General features: G+C 50.6%; 1 protein-coding gene and 1 long non-coding RNA gene across 3 annotated transcripts; both read right to left on the minus strand.

Annotated features, from left to right (window-relative positions):
* LOC115541520 (uncharacterized) lies at window positions 1-1,603 on the minus strand. The gene is made up of 2 exons (XR_003976374.1): window positions 1,529-1,603; window positions 1-783 (listed from the first exon to the last, which is right to left on the minus strand). It is a non-coding gene; the product is annotated as an uncharacterized LOC115541520 (long non-coding RNA).
* Window positions 1,604-1,615: 12 nt separating this feature from the next.
* On the minus strand, window positions 1,616-14,976 carry pthlha (parathyroid hormone-like hormone a). 2 transcript variants are annotated; one of them, XM_030353219.1, is made up of 3 exons: window positions 14,690-14,976; window positions 7,562-7,683; window positions 1,616-2,265 (listed from the first exon to the last, which is right to left on the minus strand). In XM_030353219.1, exons 2-3 carry the CDS (start codon window positions 7,666-7,668, stop codon window positions 1,629-1,631), a joined length of 744 nt encoding a protein of 247 aa, XP_030209079.1. In that variant the 5' UTR covers window positions 7,669-7,683; window positions 14,690-14,976; the 3' UTR covers window positions 1,616-1,628. The 2 variants fall into 2 exon arrangements, with proteins under 2 accessions (XP_030209079.1, XP_030209078.1); XM_030353218.1 differs by lacking the exon at window positions 14,690-14,976 and adding an exon at window positions 8,193-8,920.
* Window positions 14,977-15,008: the final 32 nt, after the last annotated feature.

Here is a 15,008-nt window from a genome sequence, read left to right on the forward strand (position 1 = left end):
TACTGGCAAAATGTTTTAATTGGTTCAATATAGAGTGTTGTCTCAGTGCAGGGGCCAAACAACAACAACATCAAGCAGTTATGTGTTCAGTTTATGTACAGAGTGAACGTTGGCGAGTCGAAGCACACGAAACACGACCGAAAACAAGGGTTTCCAAGGAAATAAAAACAAACGACATTTGACCTCAGTGAGAGGGGCTTGGTCCGCATCGAAGGTAAATGGTACCTACAGTTTCTCTAAACAGCAGCGACAGGAACAAGAACACAAAGCCAATAGACCAAAACACAAAAGACACCAACGAATGAAATCGCAAACCTTAATCGATAACACACATCGACCGTTGTTAATTCTTCATTTCAAAATTGACCACAAAAAGAAAAGCCACTTAACAAAACATACTGGTTTATATTTTTTTATATTTATATATCTAAAGTGCATTATGGTACAAAAATATAGAAGGTCAGCAGCACCTTGATACAATTTACAAAATAAATACACAATTCAGACGAAAATAAATTACCGCAAATCATTTTAAACTGGTATAGTCAAAACAAAAAGAAAAAAATGCAAGGATTCACAAAGATTCAAATCTGTTGTCTCACAGATCATCAAATAATGTTTAATCATATTTTTATTTAATATATTGTCATCATTGTCACTATCCGGCTGTATTTAGAATATATACAGACAATAAATATGTTCCTATTACTTTCCTAAACAATCACAATTACAGAAGACTGTAACATGAGTTTATAGGGGTCCACGTTAACGATCTGCACGATTCTGGAAGGAAAGAAGAGAGAAAAGAGTTCAGTTAGTTTATTATTTTATTCACTTTCTTGTGTTCAGCAGAAATATGACGCAAATTAACACTCCAGTGAGATAGTCTCAAAGTCAAAGCTAAGGGAGAACTTCCCACATTTATTCAGGCTTAAGAGTTCGCTTAAAAATTGTCAGTGTGTCTCTGTTTGCGTGTGTACGCATGTGTGTGCCTTCGTTTGATGTGGGTTGACACAATATCCCGAACATTTTATGAGCTAGTCGCTGAGTCAGATGTGGGCCATTTGCACAGGTGTTGGTAATCACATCAAAGAGAGACACCTCTCTACACACACAGGCCCCGGCTCAACATCAAACGCCCTGAATTTATCTGAATGGAAACAAGAGCCAGCAGGCAATGGGAAATGTGTGTGAGTGTGTGCCTTGAATCTGTTTATGTGTCTAAGCGAGTTGCTAGTTTACAGAGTGTGTGTGTGTGCGTGTCTTTGAGAGACTTTGTGTGGGAATGGTGGGAGTTTGTGTGTGTGTGTGTGCGTGTGTGAGCCGTTGTGTGTACATGCATGTGTGCGTGCATGTGTGCATGCATGTGTGGCTGCATGAGTGTGTACGTGCATGTGTGAGTGCATGTATGCGTGCATGTGTACCTGCATGTGTGTTCGTGCATGTGTGTGTGTGTACGTGAATGCGTGTGCATGTGCGCGCGCATGTGCGCGCGCCGAAGCTGTCACGGCCGCACCAGGGGTCTCACCTTTGTCAGAAGCTGACAGTGTTATCTCTGGGTGGGAGGGGGGGGGGGTTGGGGGTGGTGGGGGTTGGGGGTGGGGGGGGGGGGGGGGGAGGGTGCGGCCCTAGTGGCGCGCCCTCGGTAGACCCCACACAGGCCTCCACCCCAGGTGGTATCCGCTCCCGGCGTCGTCCCGGCCCAGCCACCGCAGCGAGCGCGCCCGCCTCTTCCTCTTCTCGCCCTCGCGCCTCTTCCCCGACCGGCCCTTCTTCTTCTTCTTGCCCGTGGCGCCGCGGTCTTTGTACGCCTGCGACTTGTTGGTCTCCTGGGGCAGGTGGGTGCCCCCGCCCAGCTCCTCCTCCTCCTCCAGCCGGAAGCTGACGGGGAGGTTCTTGGTGCCGCCGGGGGGCTTGGAGTGCAGCGTGCTCCCGGTGGTGCTCAGGTTGATGGTGGAGGCCGGGCCCGGCAGCGCCACCCCGACTCCTCCTCCGCCTCCGACTCCGCCCACGCCCACGCCCACGCCGACGGACACGGCGCTGCCTACGCCCACAACGCCGCCGCCGCCAGCTGCAGCACCACCAACGCCGCCGCTAATGCTGCTGCTGCTGCCGCCGGACGTCAGGGCGGGTCGCGAAGGCAGATCGCGGATGGCGGCCGTGTGCACCTCGTGCAGAAGCTCCTGCAGCCACATGCGCCGCTTGAAGTCCTGTAGCGTGCGCCCTTTGTCGTGCATGAGCTGAGCGTGAGTCACTGAGCGCTTCCTGTGAGAGAAAACACAGAAAGGGGGGGTCTAAATGTTAGGGCGTTTAGAGGGAAGAATTCATGTGTCCGATTTTTCTGCTACAATCACTTTTCAAGGCGTTTGATTGAACCGCCGTTTTTGCAACTGTTCAATTGTTGAACGCACAGACGCAGTTCTGTTAACTGGCCAGTAGAGGTCAGTGTAAAACAAGCAAAGGAGTGCGCCGTTTCACACGCTCCCCACACGCTACCTAGGGCAAAGCGGGCGTCGCAATTGAGTTGAAGCACAAAATCAATGCAGGCTTTATGTCTTCCTTTTGTTGTTGTTATGACATCCGACACATGGCGATGTCTTCCTGTTTCGACGATTACAGTAATAGTATCCTGGCGACCGCCCGCAGTCCTCTCGTCTTCCCTACTACCCTGTCACTCCCGGTTGTCGTTGACAACACTGCTCTCATTGTGCACTAGTCCCGTTTTTTCTCTCTCTCTGCCTTATTTTAAAAAAAATTTCGGCTCCTGGATCCATGCAATGAACTCATGGGCTATCATCATAACATGATTAATAGAGCCAGGGGACTGAAGCCTTTTCCAGGCTTGTTAAAGTGATACACGAGAGCCTACCTTGCCAAAGGGGTTCAGATGAGTTTTCCCTCTCTTTTCGGAAAAATGGCCTACCCCATCCCCATCAACCCCCCCCCCCATCCCCCAAAACGATAGTCCATTAACTATGACTGACTATCACTGGGGCGTTTGTGTAGTAGACTACAGTGGGGGGGAGCGGCCCTTATATCCTAAGGGCTGTCAGTTTTCATTAAAATCCACTAACGCCCGCTCATTCCTCGCGGCGAGAGAGTTACTGTAGGTGTTAAGTTTTTGATATTTTTTTTGCGCCCGCCGCCAAGTACTTGTGTGTTCCCACAGCGAACGAAGACGACTTTGGTAGCGCCTGCCACTTACTCTTCACTTTTTCTATTTGACTTTCTTTTCCTCTTCCTAAAACAAAAACAAACGAACGCCGCCATACATTACGCCCCCCGCTCCACCACCATCTCGTCTTCCCCCGTCAGCCCTGTGATGTTTACAAAGGAGGACTTCAGGGAAGACCCCTGGAGTACTGCCGTCTGTGTCAGGACCTCAACAGAGAGGACCACTACTCCTTGATTTGACTAGTCCTCGATTTGACTACACCTCGATTTGACTGCGCCTGCCAGGATTCACCTGTGACCTGTTATCTTTTCAGGTGCTGTGTGTGTGTGTGTGTGACAGAACGCCAACAGTGCTTCTCATGCCTCACTCTTTGCTTTGCCCCGGTGTCCCATTACCCCGGCCCAAATTCTAACGAAAACACGAGAGAGAGAGAGGCCGAGAGCGAGCGAAAGGGAGGGAAAAGAACAATGTGTGCAGGTCGGTTGGTAGCACCGCTGCGTGGGAACGGCGGAGATAGCGCTGGGCTCGATGGCATTAGCGCCGGACTGCAGCGCTATCTCAGGTGTCTTGAACACATAAACCGAGCAGAGCCTCGACGAAGGCCTTGTGTGTGCGCGTGATGAGCTAGCTAGCTAGCTAATGTGGGGCAGGACGGGCTAACCAAACAAACGCTCGCACACAAACAAACCGATCTTAGTGCGCTTTGATCTCGAGGGGCGGTGTGGTGAAATCTTCTGGCGGGGATTTCGGGGTATTGGATGATTTTTGTCAAGCCATCGCAGTGAAATAAACTGTCAGCACGAATACAATGAGCCGTGAACTGAACACAAACTCCAGGCTCAGGTTTTTTCAGCCCAAACAAGGTTACACAAGGTTACACAATCCACCATTCCATAATGAGTTCCTCCAAAATACAATTGTCCACAGTCATAAGTTAGAGGGTAGTTTCTTGCAATGCATTCGCATATTTCCCATAAGCCCCAGGGAGGACACATCAGAATCATCAGGAACACAGGCAGGACAGAGCGCCGTAGATTCACTCTTTCTTCATCAGAACGCTTCCCTTCTGGAAAACCTCGGCCACGTCGAGAAACACACACAGGCAACGACTATCACCCGGAGAGACCCACGTTGTTGCTCATGGGTCGAGCCCGCGGCCCCCAACCGACACCCTGGTCCTCTACAGCTGGGTGGGATTCTATCTTCTCCCCCTCGTCTGCCAGCTGATTGAAGCTCTGGCTCAGAGCGATTGGCCCGCAGTCAAACCAAACATCAGCCTCTCGCTCCCTACGGCTCGGTGGCCCGTCGCCAGAATATATTGATTGCTCAAATTTCTCCATGGCATGCCCGTGCCTTTGGGGGGGGGGGGGGGGGGGGGGGGGGTCTTTGATGTGTGGTTGGAGGACAGGAAGGACATACTTGGCTTTGATACGCTATCGTTGGAGTTTCTCAGCACGGCAATGCAACACACTGGAGTCTTTGTGTGTTAATGCGCGCGTGTGACTCGTTTGCTTATTAATATACGGGGCTTAGCTTCTGCCGTTATGATACTGATATCGACGCTCGGAGCGAGTGACTCGACCGGAGCCGGGCGGAGGGATCAGGTGGCGCGCTCTGGTCTCAAGTTTTCCGTCATTACCGAGCGAGTTGGTGAAGAGCACTGTAAACCCTTCTTCTTCTTCTTCTTCTTCTTCTTCGACTGCTGCTGGTTAGTCACACACATTCACGCACGCACGCACGCACGCGCGCACGCACGCACGCACACACACACACACACTAATACACAGACAGACACACACACACACACACACACACATTAACACACACACTTACACCGCGACCTCACACACTCACACACATTAACACACACACACACACACACACACACACACACAAGAATTAATACACACACACTTACACAGACACACTCACACACAACTGTTTTTCTTTCTCCTCGGGTGGCATATGCTCTGGGCTTCGCAATCCCATTAAGAGAACATCACACAACGCGTTTCCCCTGACACAAGCATAACAGCCCCAACACGCTGCCCCCCCCCCCCCCCCCCAGCCCCTCACCCCCCCCCCACCCCAGACCCCCCCCACACCCTAGACCCCCCCACACCCCAGACCCCCCCCACTGGCTAATGGGCCACCCCGAGTCGTCTTCGAATAAACACACCTTACCGGGGGTGACATGGGCCAAGGCATGGTTTAATAACTTTAAGTACCCCCCCCCTCTCCTCCCCTCTCTCTCTGTCCCCCTCTCTCTCTCTCTCTCTCTCTCTCTCTCTCTCTCTCTCCCCCTCTCTCTCTCTCTCTCTCTCTCTCTCTCTCTTTCTCTCTCTCTCTCTCTCTCCCTCTCTCTCTCCCTCGCTCTCTCTCGCTCTCTCTCTCTCTCTCTCTCTCTCTCTCTCTCTCTCTCTCTCTCTCTCTCTCTCTCTCCCTCTCTCTCTGTCTCTCTCTCTCTCTCTCTCTCTCTCTCTCTCTCTCTCTCTCTCTCTCTCTCTCTGTCTCTGTCTCTCTCTCTCTCTCTCTCTCTCTCTCTCTCTCTCTCTCTCACCCCCCTCCCTCCCTCTCTCTTCATCTTTCCCTCTCTCACCCTCTATTTCCTTCTCTCTCCCCCTCCATCTCCCCCTCCCTCCCTCTCTCCCTCCATCTCTCTCTCCCTCCCCCTCTCTCTCTCTCCCCCTCCGTCTCCCTCTCTCTCTCTCCCCCCCTCCGTCTCCCTCTCTCTCTCTCTCTCTCCCTGCCTCCCTCCCTCCCTCTCTCTCACTAACCAGGTTTACACTGGCTTTGACCTAATGCCTTTCAGATGTAAAAGCGTTCTTAAGCATCATTTAGTGGGTCGAAAAAAATGTAGCAGAGAGCGTCTAGGGGGATGGAAGCGCTCCCGGAATGTGATATTAACAGAAGGAACGGGGAGGAGAAGAAGGAGAAGGGAGGGGAGGAATCACAGAGAGCTTCAAGGTTAATGTCTCGCGTTGGCCCGGTATCGACTTCACCCGTCTCCCTCCCAACCACACCCACCCCACCACCAACCCCCCACCAACCCCCCACCAACCCCTGGCTTTATTAAAACCTGATTCGCCCAGCGTACTCAGAAGGCAGCTCAGACGTAGGAGAAGAAAGACAACGAAAAACAGAAACTAAAAATAATAGAAATACTAAAAAGATTGACGGGTGGCAACGCAAAAGTGTGTGTGTTTGTCTTTATCTGTGTATCTGTATATCTGTGTAGGTGTGTGTCTCTGTGTGCGTGTGTGCCTGTGTGTGTGTCTTTGTGTGTGTGTTTGGGCAGGTGAAGGGGGTGGAGAATATCAAATCTCATGATGCGTGTTTTGCACCCTCAGGAGATGAAAGAAGGTTGACTCTGCTCGGCATAATATACTGGAGCTTGGACTATTGGTTGTGTTTGGTCCAGAGCCTAGCCATACATCAGCAATAGGCCTTACCCCCCCCCCCCCCCCTCAACCCTCCACACACACACACCAGACAAACAAGAGCAGGTAGAAGAAGCCCACACTAGTCGAGCACAGAAGAAAAAATCGAAACTCCTCCGCTATTACCGAGGTGGAAGAAGAGGGCATCAAACAAAGACTTTTCTGTGTGTGTTCCTCTACTCCCCCCCCCCCCCCCCCTTCCCCCCCACCCCTGGTCCGCTCGGGAGCGAGTCGATGATGGGGGGCTGAGGGTGAGGGGGGGGAAGGAAACATCTCGTCTCCAGTGGGAGGGTGTGAAGGGGTGGGTGGGGAGGGGGGGGGGGGAGGGGTAGGGGGCACCAGCCTGTCGGCGAAGGAGCAAGCGATGGGAGAGTCAAGGGGAGGGGAGGTGAAAGAGGTTACAGTGTTCCCCCCCTTCTCTTTATCACACTTTCCACACACACACACACACACACACACACACACACACACACACACACACACACACACACACACACACACACACACACACACACTCCCCTAGGTAAACACACAGGTGGGCGAAGGCTATCAAAACAGCTGCCGGCACGTCCCACAAATGAACACATTTTCCGTGCTATTAGAGGCAAGACGCTCGCTCGCCCACCGAGCGAGGGGACTCGTGTGTGTACATGAACGGAGCCAACTTCTGAACCCCCCGAAAACGTATCCCAATCTTGTTTTTCATAAACACAGTACTTTATTTATTTCATTTGTTTGTTATTCATCAGGATTCCCCACCCACACTCCTGTCTTTAGAGTGTGTGAACTGTGTTGATTGAAAAAGCATGCTTTATGGGGACCGTGGGAGTCCCCACAATGTTGTATATTATTTGAGTCATGTGTGATTTCCACAAGCGGGGACGTCGTTAGTCACACAACAGACAGGTAAACAAACACAACCCAGCGTCTTTTCAGGGGGACTTACATTCTGTTGCTCAGGGCGTCAATGGGTCGGCCGTAGTGAGGCACTGGAGAACAGAGCAGGAACAGCGAGAAGCACCATTGTTGTAGAGCTCTCCTGGAGCAGAACATCTTGGGACCCGCTTTCTGTAGCAAGAGGAGGGGGGGGGGGGGGGGGGGGGGGGGGGAAAGGTCAGACAGGTCAGCGACGGTGACTCAGACGGACCGACCATCCGCACTCTCGACGTCGGCGTCTGAGAGCCTTGTGTGTGTCAACCTACACGGTGGTGGTGGTGGTGGTGAAAAAGTGTTTGAAAGAAAAGAACATTTTAACTTCTCTCTTTTCTTTTTGAAAGAAAAAAAAAAAAAGCTAACCCAAACAGGCTCCTGTTATTTCTGGCCGGTATCTCCCTACTACACTGTGTAAGTGTTTGTTTGAGCTTCAGTCGAAATGATTAGCATACCCAGCTTCATGCTATTACCCAGCAGACAGACGCAGTCATGCCAACATAGACGGAGCAACCACAGCCTTAATTGAACTCAAACCAATCCAACATGTTTCGGGGGAATACACAAATTCCATGGAGCCCAATTTGCCACAACAAAAGTCAAAAGAAAACCAAACAGGCCATAGAAGAAAACAGCCATGAACTTACTTTCCCAGGCAGATGTGTCTGTCATGCAAATGACAAGACACAAAAAAAAGTATGAAGACTGTAGAACTGTTTTTTCTTCTATACAATGTTATTAGTGTCCTTGCTCTTAAGAAATAACACGGGCACGGGGAAGAATAATAAAATATCCAAAAGTTGTTCTTTCTTGTTCTTGACTTGTCTTCAGTCCATTCAGCTGAACTTCATCTCTCTTCGCCTCCTGCAGTAATGTCCCAAAGTGAACTTAAAAACCACAAAAACAACCCCAAACAGCCAACGATCCTGAGAAGAATGAAGCGAAAAACGAACGAATAAAGAACAAAAAGTCAAACGTAAAAAAAGTCAGGTGGAGTCGAGGCTGGGTTCCGAAGTGTGCGGCACAGCAGTGGTCCTCGTCTCCCAGACCAGGTGTGCGTTCGGCGGCTTCTTGTCCTGTTCTGAAGAGGAGGAGGAGGAGACGAAGGTTCTTTGGAAGTTCTCTGAGTAGCTGGGAGGCTGACCTCCTCCGTCACACACACACACACACAAACTCACACACACACACACACACTCACACACACCCTCACACACACGCACACACCAGGGCTGCTACAGCAACCAGTTGAGTGGGAGCGGCCCGCGAAGATCAACCACTGCCGCTGATGGGAAAGTTTGCTGCATGCTGTCTGACTTTGTGTGTGTGCGTGTGTCTGTGTGTGTGTGCATTATGTATGAGTGTCTGTCTGTGTGTGAGACAGAGAGAGAGAGAGAGTGTGTGTGTGTGTGTGTGTATGCACCATGTGTGTGTAGGCACACGTGTGTGCACAAGTCCATGTGTGTGTGTGTGTGTGTGTGTGTGTGTGTGTGTTTGTGTGTGAGATAGAGAGAGAGAGAGAGAGAGTGTGTGTGTACTGTGTGTGTGTGCAAGAGAAGGAGGGCTTATCGTAAGGGGCAGGGCCCTTTCGATGCCTCTGCCCCCCCCCTCCTGCTTTGTGAGAAGCTCCCTCCTATGTGTGTGTGTGTGTGTGTGTGTGTGTGTGTGTGTGTTTGTGTGTGTGTGTGTGTGTGTGTGTGGGGGGGGGGGGGGGGGTGTGTCTATGTGCTTACGTGTGCGTGTTAAGAACTGTTGCTGGCTCCTCTTTAGCAGTAAGAGGACTACGTGAGAGAGGCTGTTGTGTTTTTTTTCGTATTATTCTTCCCCTAAAGAAGGGACGTATAAGTTCGGCAGGTAGGTGGCGCCCAAGCAACAGAAGTCTAACCCGGACTGGTTGGGATCCCTTGGAGTTGTGAGCGTGTGTTCACGTGTCTAAGTGTGTGTGTGTGTGTGTTAAATATTCCCATCCTCCTAGTTCGACTGCTGACACCCCAACAAAATCGCCTTTGGGTGATAAGCAGAAGCATTCTTTGCACCCCAAAGCGGTGCTAGGGTGAAACGTGCGGAACCACTTTAAGAAACATCGCTAAGACTCCGTTGCACTCTGAGAGCCAGGATTCAAACAAAGCGCCTTTTAATAGGCCGACCTTTCCGAAGAAAAACAATCGTACTTTATCAAAAGCGATTATTTAATAGGTGCCCTCGTGTTTTATGACGACCCGGGGGTTGGGTTTGGCGAGTGCGGTCGGGGGGTTTTCCGCTCGGCTCTGGAGCAGGCAGCGGTGCGTCACTCCGCGTGCCGGCGCGCGCTGACGCGCTGTGACGCACCGGGCGCTACGTCAGGGCGAGTGACGACCGTGGGCCATTGTAGGTCTTTAAGTGCCAGCTGTAAACGGGCCTCCTGTGGACCCCTCGCCTTCAGAGGGGGCGCGTTGACACGTCGGTAACCGCCTCAACCGCCTCTTTAGCCTGACCCGTTGGCTGGTTGTTGCCGGCGGTGACCGCGGTCAATGAGAAAAGGTACGTCCCCTTCAGGCAAGGGTCTCGCCCATAGTGCATGGAAGGCCCCCCGAATGCTAGGCTGTGTGGGAAACATAGGGGGTGCTTTTGGCTTGTAATCGGAAATAAATTGCAAATTAAACTTTGGGGATCGGTTCAGCTTGAAGTAGGTCATTCGACGCCAGGCTGTTGTGTGATGGCGCTGTCAAATATCAAAAACATGCTTCTTGATGTCAAGATGTGTTGAATCATTGAATCATCCTACTGGATGATCTAGTATGTGGTATAAAAACCAACCCCAACCCATGACTGATTTCATAGCTGATACAGAGTGTGACCCCCACACTGTGAATCCAGGGCTCTCTCTCCGTCGTGTGTTGAGCCGTTGCGGGCCCCAGCAGCTGGAATGCATTGCTGATGTTTCAGCCCGTCAATCAGAGCCCCGGGGCCCGCACCACAACGACGTGACGGACTTACTGCAAATGTTAACAGTGGGAAAACACGGTAGGACCTAGCTCTCTGGGTCTGGACCCGTCAAGAAGGAGAAAAAACCTTGGGACAAGGTTTGTTTTGGGGCGGGTTTGAAGGGGAAAATCGACCAGAAGGCAGCAATAAACCTTATTCAATAGATCGGCTTACTGGTGAGTCCTCCGTGGCTCGGCCAATGGAAGCTCTCAGAGAGCGAACGGCGCTGGGTATTAGCGTTACTGACGAGCCAGATCGCTCTAATCGTATTGATCAGACTTCCCTTCTGGCCGTGTTCGCCTGATGTGATTCCTAGAGACAGATTTCCTTTTTATTCGATACCTTCTTTTCTTTTCCCTTGTAATCGTTCTTCCTGCGATACATAATTCGAGCGTCTTGTCGCCAGCTTTCCTCCTTAAGAGCGGTCTGGAGATATAAGGTCAAAGGTCGACCCGACGTCTGCCTCCAGAAAAGTGGGACGAGAGCCGCGGGGCGCCTTCCAAGGTTGTGTAAATGAGTTCCCTAACGGCGTCCAGCGTTTCTGAAAGGGGGACGACAGAGTCTGCCATGAAAGGAAATCCTATACGCGTCCATAACTCGGGCTCGCGCGCGGATGTAGATATTTATCGGGTCTTCCCCGCGTTTCTGACTCACCGCCGGTCGTCCGAGCCAAATACATTCAAACTATGTTTTCAATTTAACCAATTACACTTTTTCCCCCTCCTCCCCATACCTCCTGGCATGGCGACTTCCAGAGTCTCATGGCATGTCCTTTATTATGTCCCAGAATAGTGGCCTTCCACTTAGAGGTTACTTAAAGACACACACAATGGACGCATTCTTCTTCTGCCTTTCGCTGAGTAGGTGATTGACTCTCGGTGGTGCAGGTTGGCATCCACATCTGGGGCGTGAGGTGGAGGAGGTGGGGGAACTGAGGGGGTAGTAAACCTGTACAGGGTAACCCTGCAAGTGGCTCTTATTAGCATGGAGACCGCCCTAGCCATGTCCTCCGAGCTCGAGTTTGGATGTTTAAAAGCTCATTTTGGCAGAGAGAAAAAAAACTCTCAAAGATTCCACTGTGTGCGGGACGCTACTCACTTTACCTGGGCGCAAACAGGTAAAAAAGAAGACGAGGCAGAAGAAGAAGCAGGAGAAGTTTAGAAAAAATAAAAGTAAAAAAATCAGTCTTTCCTGGCAGCAAACGCCGCACGGGTCCGCAGCCAGGAAAGCTGTTTTAGATTCACAGAAAATTGCCGCGTCTTGGCAGAGCACAGCATACACAAAACAAATGTCTGCTTTAATCTCGCAACTTCATCTTCGCTCCCCCTCCTCTCTCCCACCTTCTCTCCCTTACCTCTGAAAACAATTCCCCCTCACAAAGGCTAGCACTGTTTGTTACCCCCCTCCACCCCCTCCCTTAGCCCAAAGTGCTAATTCTGCCACCCGGTAAGGTCTCCTCGTCCCAGGTGGGGGGGGGGGTAACTCCCCGGTAAGACTCTGATCTCAGTGCGACCGGGCTCTGTGTTCATTCACATGAACGACACGTAACGCAGTGATAGCCGCCGGGCAACTTCGACCGAAAAAAGCATTAGCAGACCTGAACCCCGATGTTGCGTGAATGTTACAGCAGTGGATCGTGGAGACCCCCCCAGAAAAAAAAGTAAAAGTAATCAAAAAATGTGTAGTCGTTGGATTTTTTTTTCCCCTTTCCTGCGTTTTTTTGTCACACCGCATCGAAGCGTCGCCACGGCGACCCAGTGAAACATCAACCAATTAAGGGAATGATCCGTTGAGCAGAGGGATCAGTGTTGAAGTGACGGGGAGGGCGGGAGGGACGTGGAGAAGGGGGCCGGGGTGGGGCGGGGCGGATGATGGATGGGACGGGGGGATCGCTCTAGCCTGGAGACTGGAGGAGGCTCGGACCGCCAACCTAAACGCACCAACCGTTATCCATCTCAGGGGTGGCCCCCCCCCCCTCTCTCTCTTTTGCTCTCTCTCTCTCTGTCTCTCTGTCTCTCTGTCTCTCTGTCTCTCTCTCCCTCTCTGTCTCTCTCTCTCTCTCTCTCTCTCTCTCTCTCTCTCTCTCTCTCTCTCTCTCTCTCTCTCTCTCTCTCTCCCTCTCTCTCTCCCCCCCCCTCTCTCTCTCTCTCTCTCTCTCTCTCTCTCTCTCTCTCTCTCTCTCTCTCTCTCTCCCTCTCCCTCTCTCTCTCTCTCTCTCTCTCTCTCTCTCTCTCTCTCTCCCTCCCTCTCCCTCTCCCTCTCTCTCTCTTTCTCTCTCTCTCTCTCTGTTTAACCCCTGGCTTACCTCTGGCCCGTGGATATCTCGGTGGTGACATGTTTGAATTGGGGATACAGTATTTTGGATGAAACTTCAGGGTGTGTTTTCTGGCTGTTTTTCTGACATGGCCTCAAGAGGGTGGAGGGAGAAACTAAGGATTTCATTCATTCACTTCCTGACCGAATGCCATCACGTTTTACGATTGGCTGTCGAAAGTCAAACTCTCGCTATCTCCTGTCGTTTCTCTCCTTTCTCCCTCTCCCTGCCTCCCCCTACTCTTTGGTAATATATTGTCCACATTGCACTACACACACACAGTGACCGCCGCAGCAGCACCGCAGAAATGCTTGCTTACTACTGCTGTGTGACCGCGGGGAATAATCCCTCAGAGACATGAGATTCCTCCATGCAGTCACATTTTCTGAATACCTTCAGGGTCGTTTTGTTTTTTCTCTTTGCAAGTTTCACCCTGTGACCAGGGGTTGACCCGGCAACGTCGTTAAAGATCACCTTTTGTTCGAAACCTTTTGTTCATAAAATTACTGGAATACAAGTCACCTTTCTCACCTTTTTTGGGGGGGGGGGGGCAGTTTGGAATTTATGAGACAAAATGATCTAACAGTTGCAGAATTGTAAAAGATACTTTTTGATTAGAATATGCTAAATCCATAAATAAGTAAAAACAAATAAAGATATATACATATTTTAAATCTAATCTACGCTCCTACTCATGACATAATGATACAAAGACTTTGAGGTACATTAAACAACCAAGGTGCGATTCCACTGAGCAACCCAAGCCTGAGCCAACGTTATCCACCTCAATCATCCAGCCTTCTACTGGAGATCCCCGCTGGACTCAGAGACATACCCTGCTAGTGTCATGTCGTTTATCTTCTGGACCCCAACAGGGTCTTATGAGCGCATGCACCCCAGGGTGTGTAGGAGCACCCGATGACTCGAGATCTGAAGGATCAGAGTCTGTAAATGCCTGTCTGTCTGCCTGTGTGTCTGGCAGAATGTCTGTCAGCCGGTGTCTGCAACTCTGTCTGTCTGTCTGTCTGTCTGTCTGTCTGTCTGTCTGTCTGTCTGTCTGTCTGTCTGTCTGTCTGTCTGTCTGTCTCTGGATCAGATGCCACTGGCTTAGGTGTACATAATCCAGTGGTGTGTCACACTTGGATCTCACAGAGGCGATGAAGTCCCTGCTCTCAATTAACCATGATTATGGTTAGCTCTTAGCTGCCAGGGGAGAGAGAGAGAGAGAGAGAGAGAGAGAGAGAGAGAGAGAGAGAGAGAGAGAGAGAGAGAGAGAGAGAGAGAGAGAGAGAGAGAGAGAGAGAGAGAGAGGGGAGGGGGTGTAGATAGATGGCGGTTTGGAGAAGTTTTGATTCGCCAAAATACAGTTCTCATTTGCTGTGCAGTGGGAAGCCACATGACTTTGGTATGCCCTGAAAGATTAACCATGGAGGGTACAATTTGAGGTTAGTTTGTATAGTTGGGGTCTTGCTTTGCAGTCCTACCTATAGTTCATCACTCACTGTGTCACGATGCTGAGTGACACAGCATCATTCAAAATAAGGTCTTTAGATGTTATGAACCATTTTAATACTGACATTTTATAGACCTTACCCCTTCATCTACCCCTCCCTAATCCTGAAAAAGGAATGATTCATGAAGTAAATCAATGAAGAACGGAATAGAATAGAGCTCAAAACTTAAACATGACTCATTTGGATTCAGTTGCGTTTTCCTTCTCTGATTTCCAACCTTTCTATAAATGTATACAAGAAATACACAAATGAACACCCTACCAGAAACGCCAGCACACATTCAGGTCGGGTCATGCCGACGACCCAACAAACCCAAAGTCGGTTTTCCCCATTTCCCAGAAACCCCTCTGCTCACCTGAAAGAGTAGTCCTCCCGCCGTCCTCCTCAGAGTTTACAATCACCAATCCAATGTGGGACTCGTCTCAAAAGAAAACAAAAAAACTCTTTCAATGACTCTGGCAATATCTTCCTCAGATCAAGCAGAGGCATACGCACACACAGACACACACGCACACACAACAACACACACAGACACACACCGAAAGAGCAAAGACTCTAAGGGGGACAGCAAAGACGCTAAGGGGATAGCCTCCAGAGTCCGACTGAGGCGACCTATCCCTGATGTGGAGTTGGAAGGAGTTTAGGAATCGGTTTAAAAAGAGGAGACTGGAGGC

Source organism: Gadus morhua, chromosome 4, assembly GCF_902167405.1.
Source record: "Gadus morhua chromosome 4, gadMor3.0, whole genome shotgun sequence".
Classification (NCBI taxonomy): domain Eukaryota; kingdom Metazoa; phylum Chordata; class Actinopteri; order Gadiformes; family Gadidae; genus Gadus; species Gadus morhua.

Coding starts and splice junctions, on each gene's coding strand:
- pthlha (XM_030353219.1), bottom strand. CDS start 7,668: ATGTTCTGCTCCAGGAGAGCTCTACAACAATGGTGCTTCTCGCTGTTC. Junction 2,266..7,561: donor GACGCCCTGAGCAACAGAAT/GTAAGTCCCCCT, acceptor TTTCTCTCACAG/GAAGCGCTCAGTGACTCACG.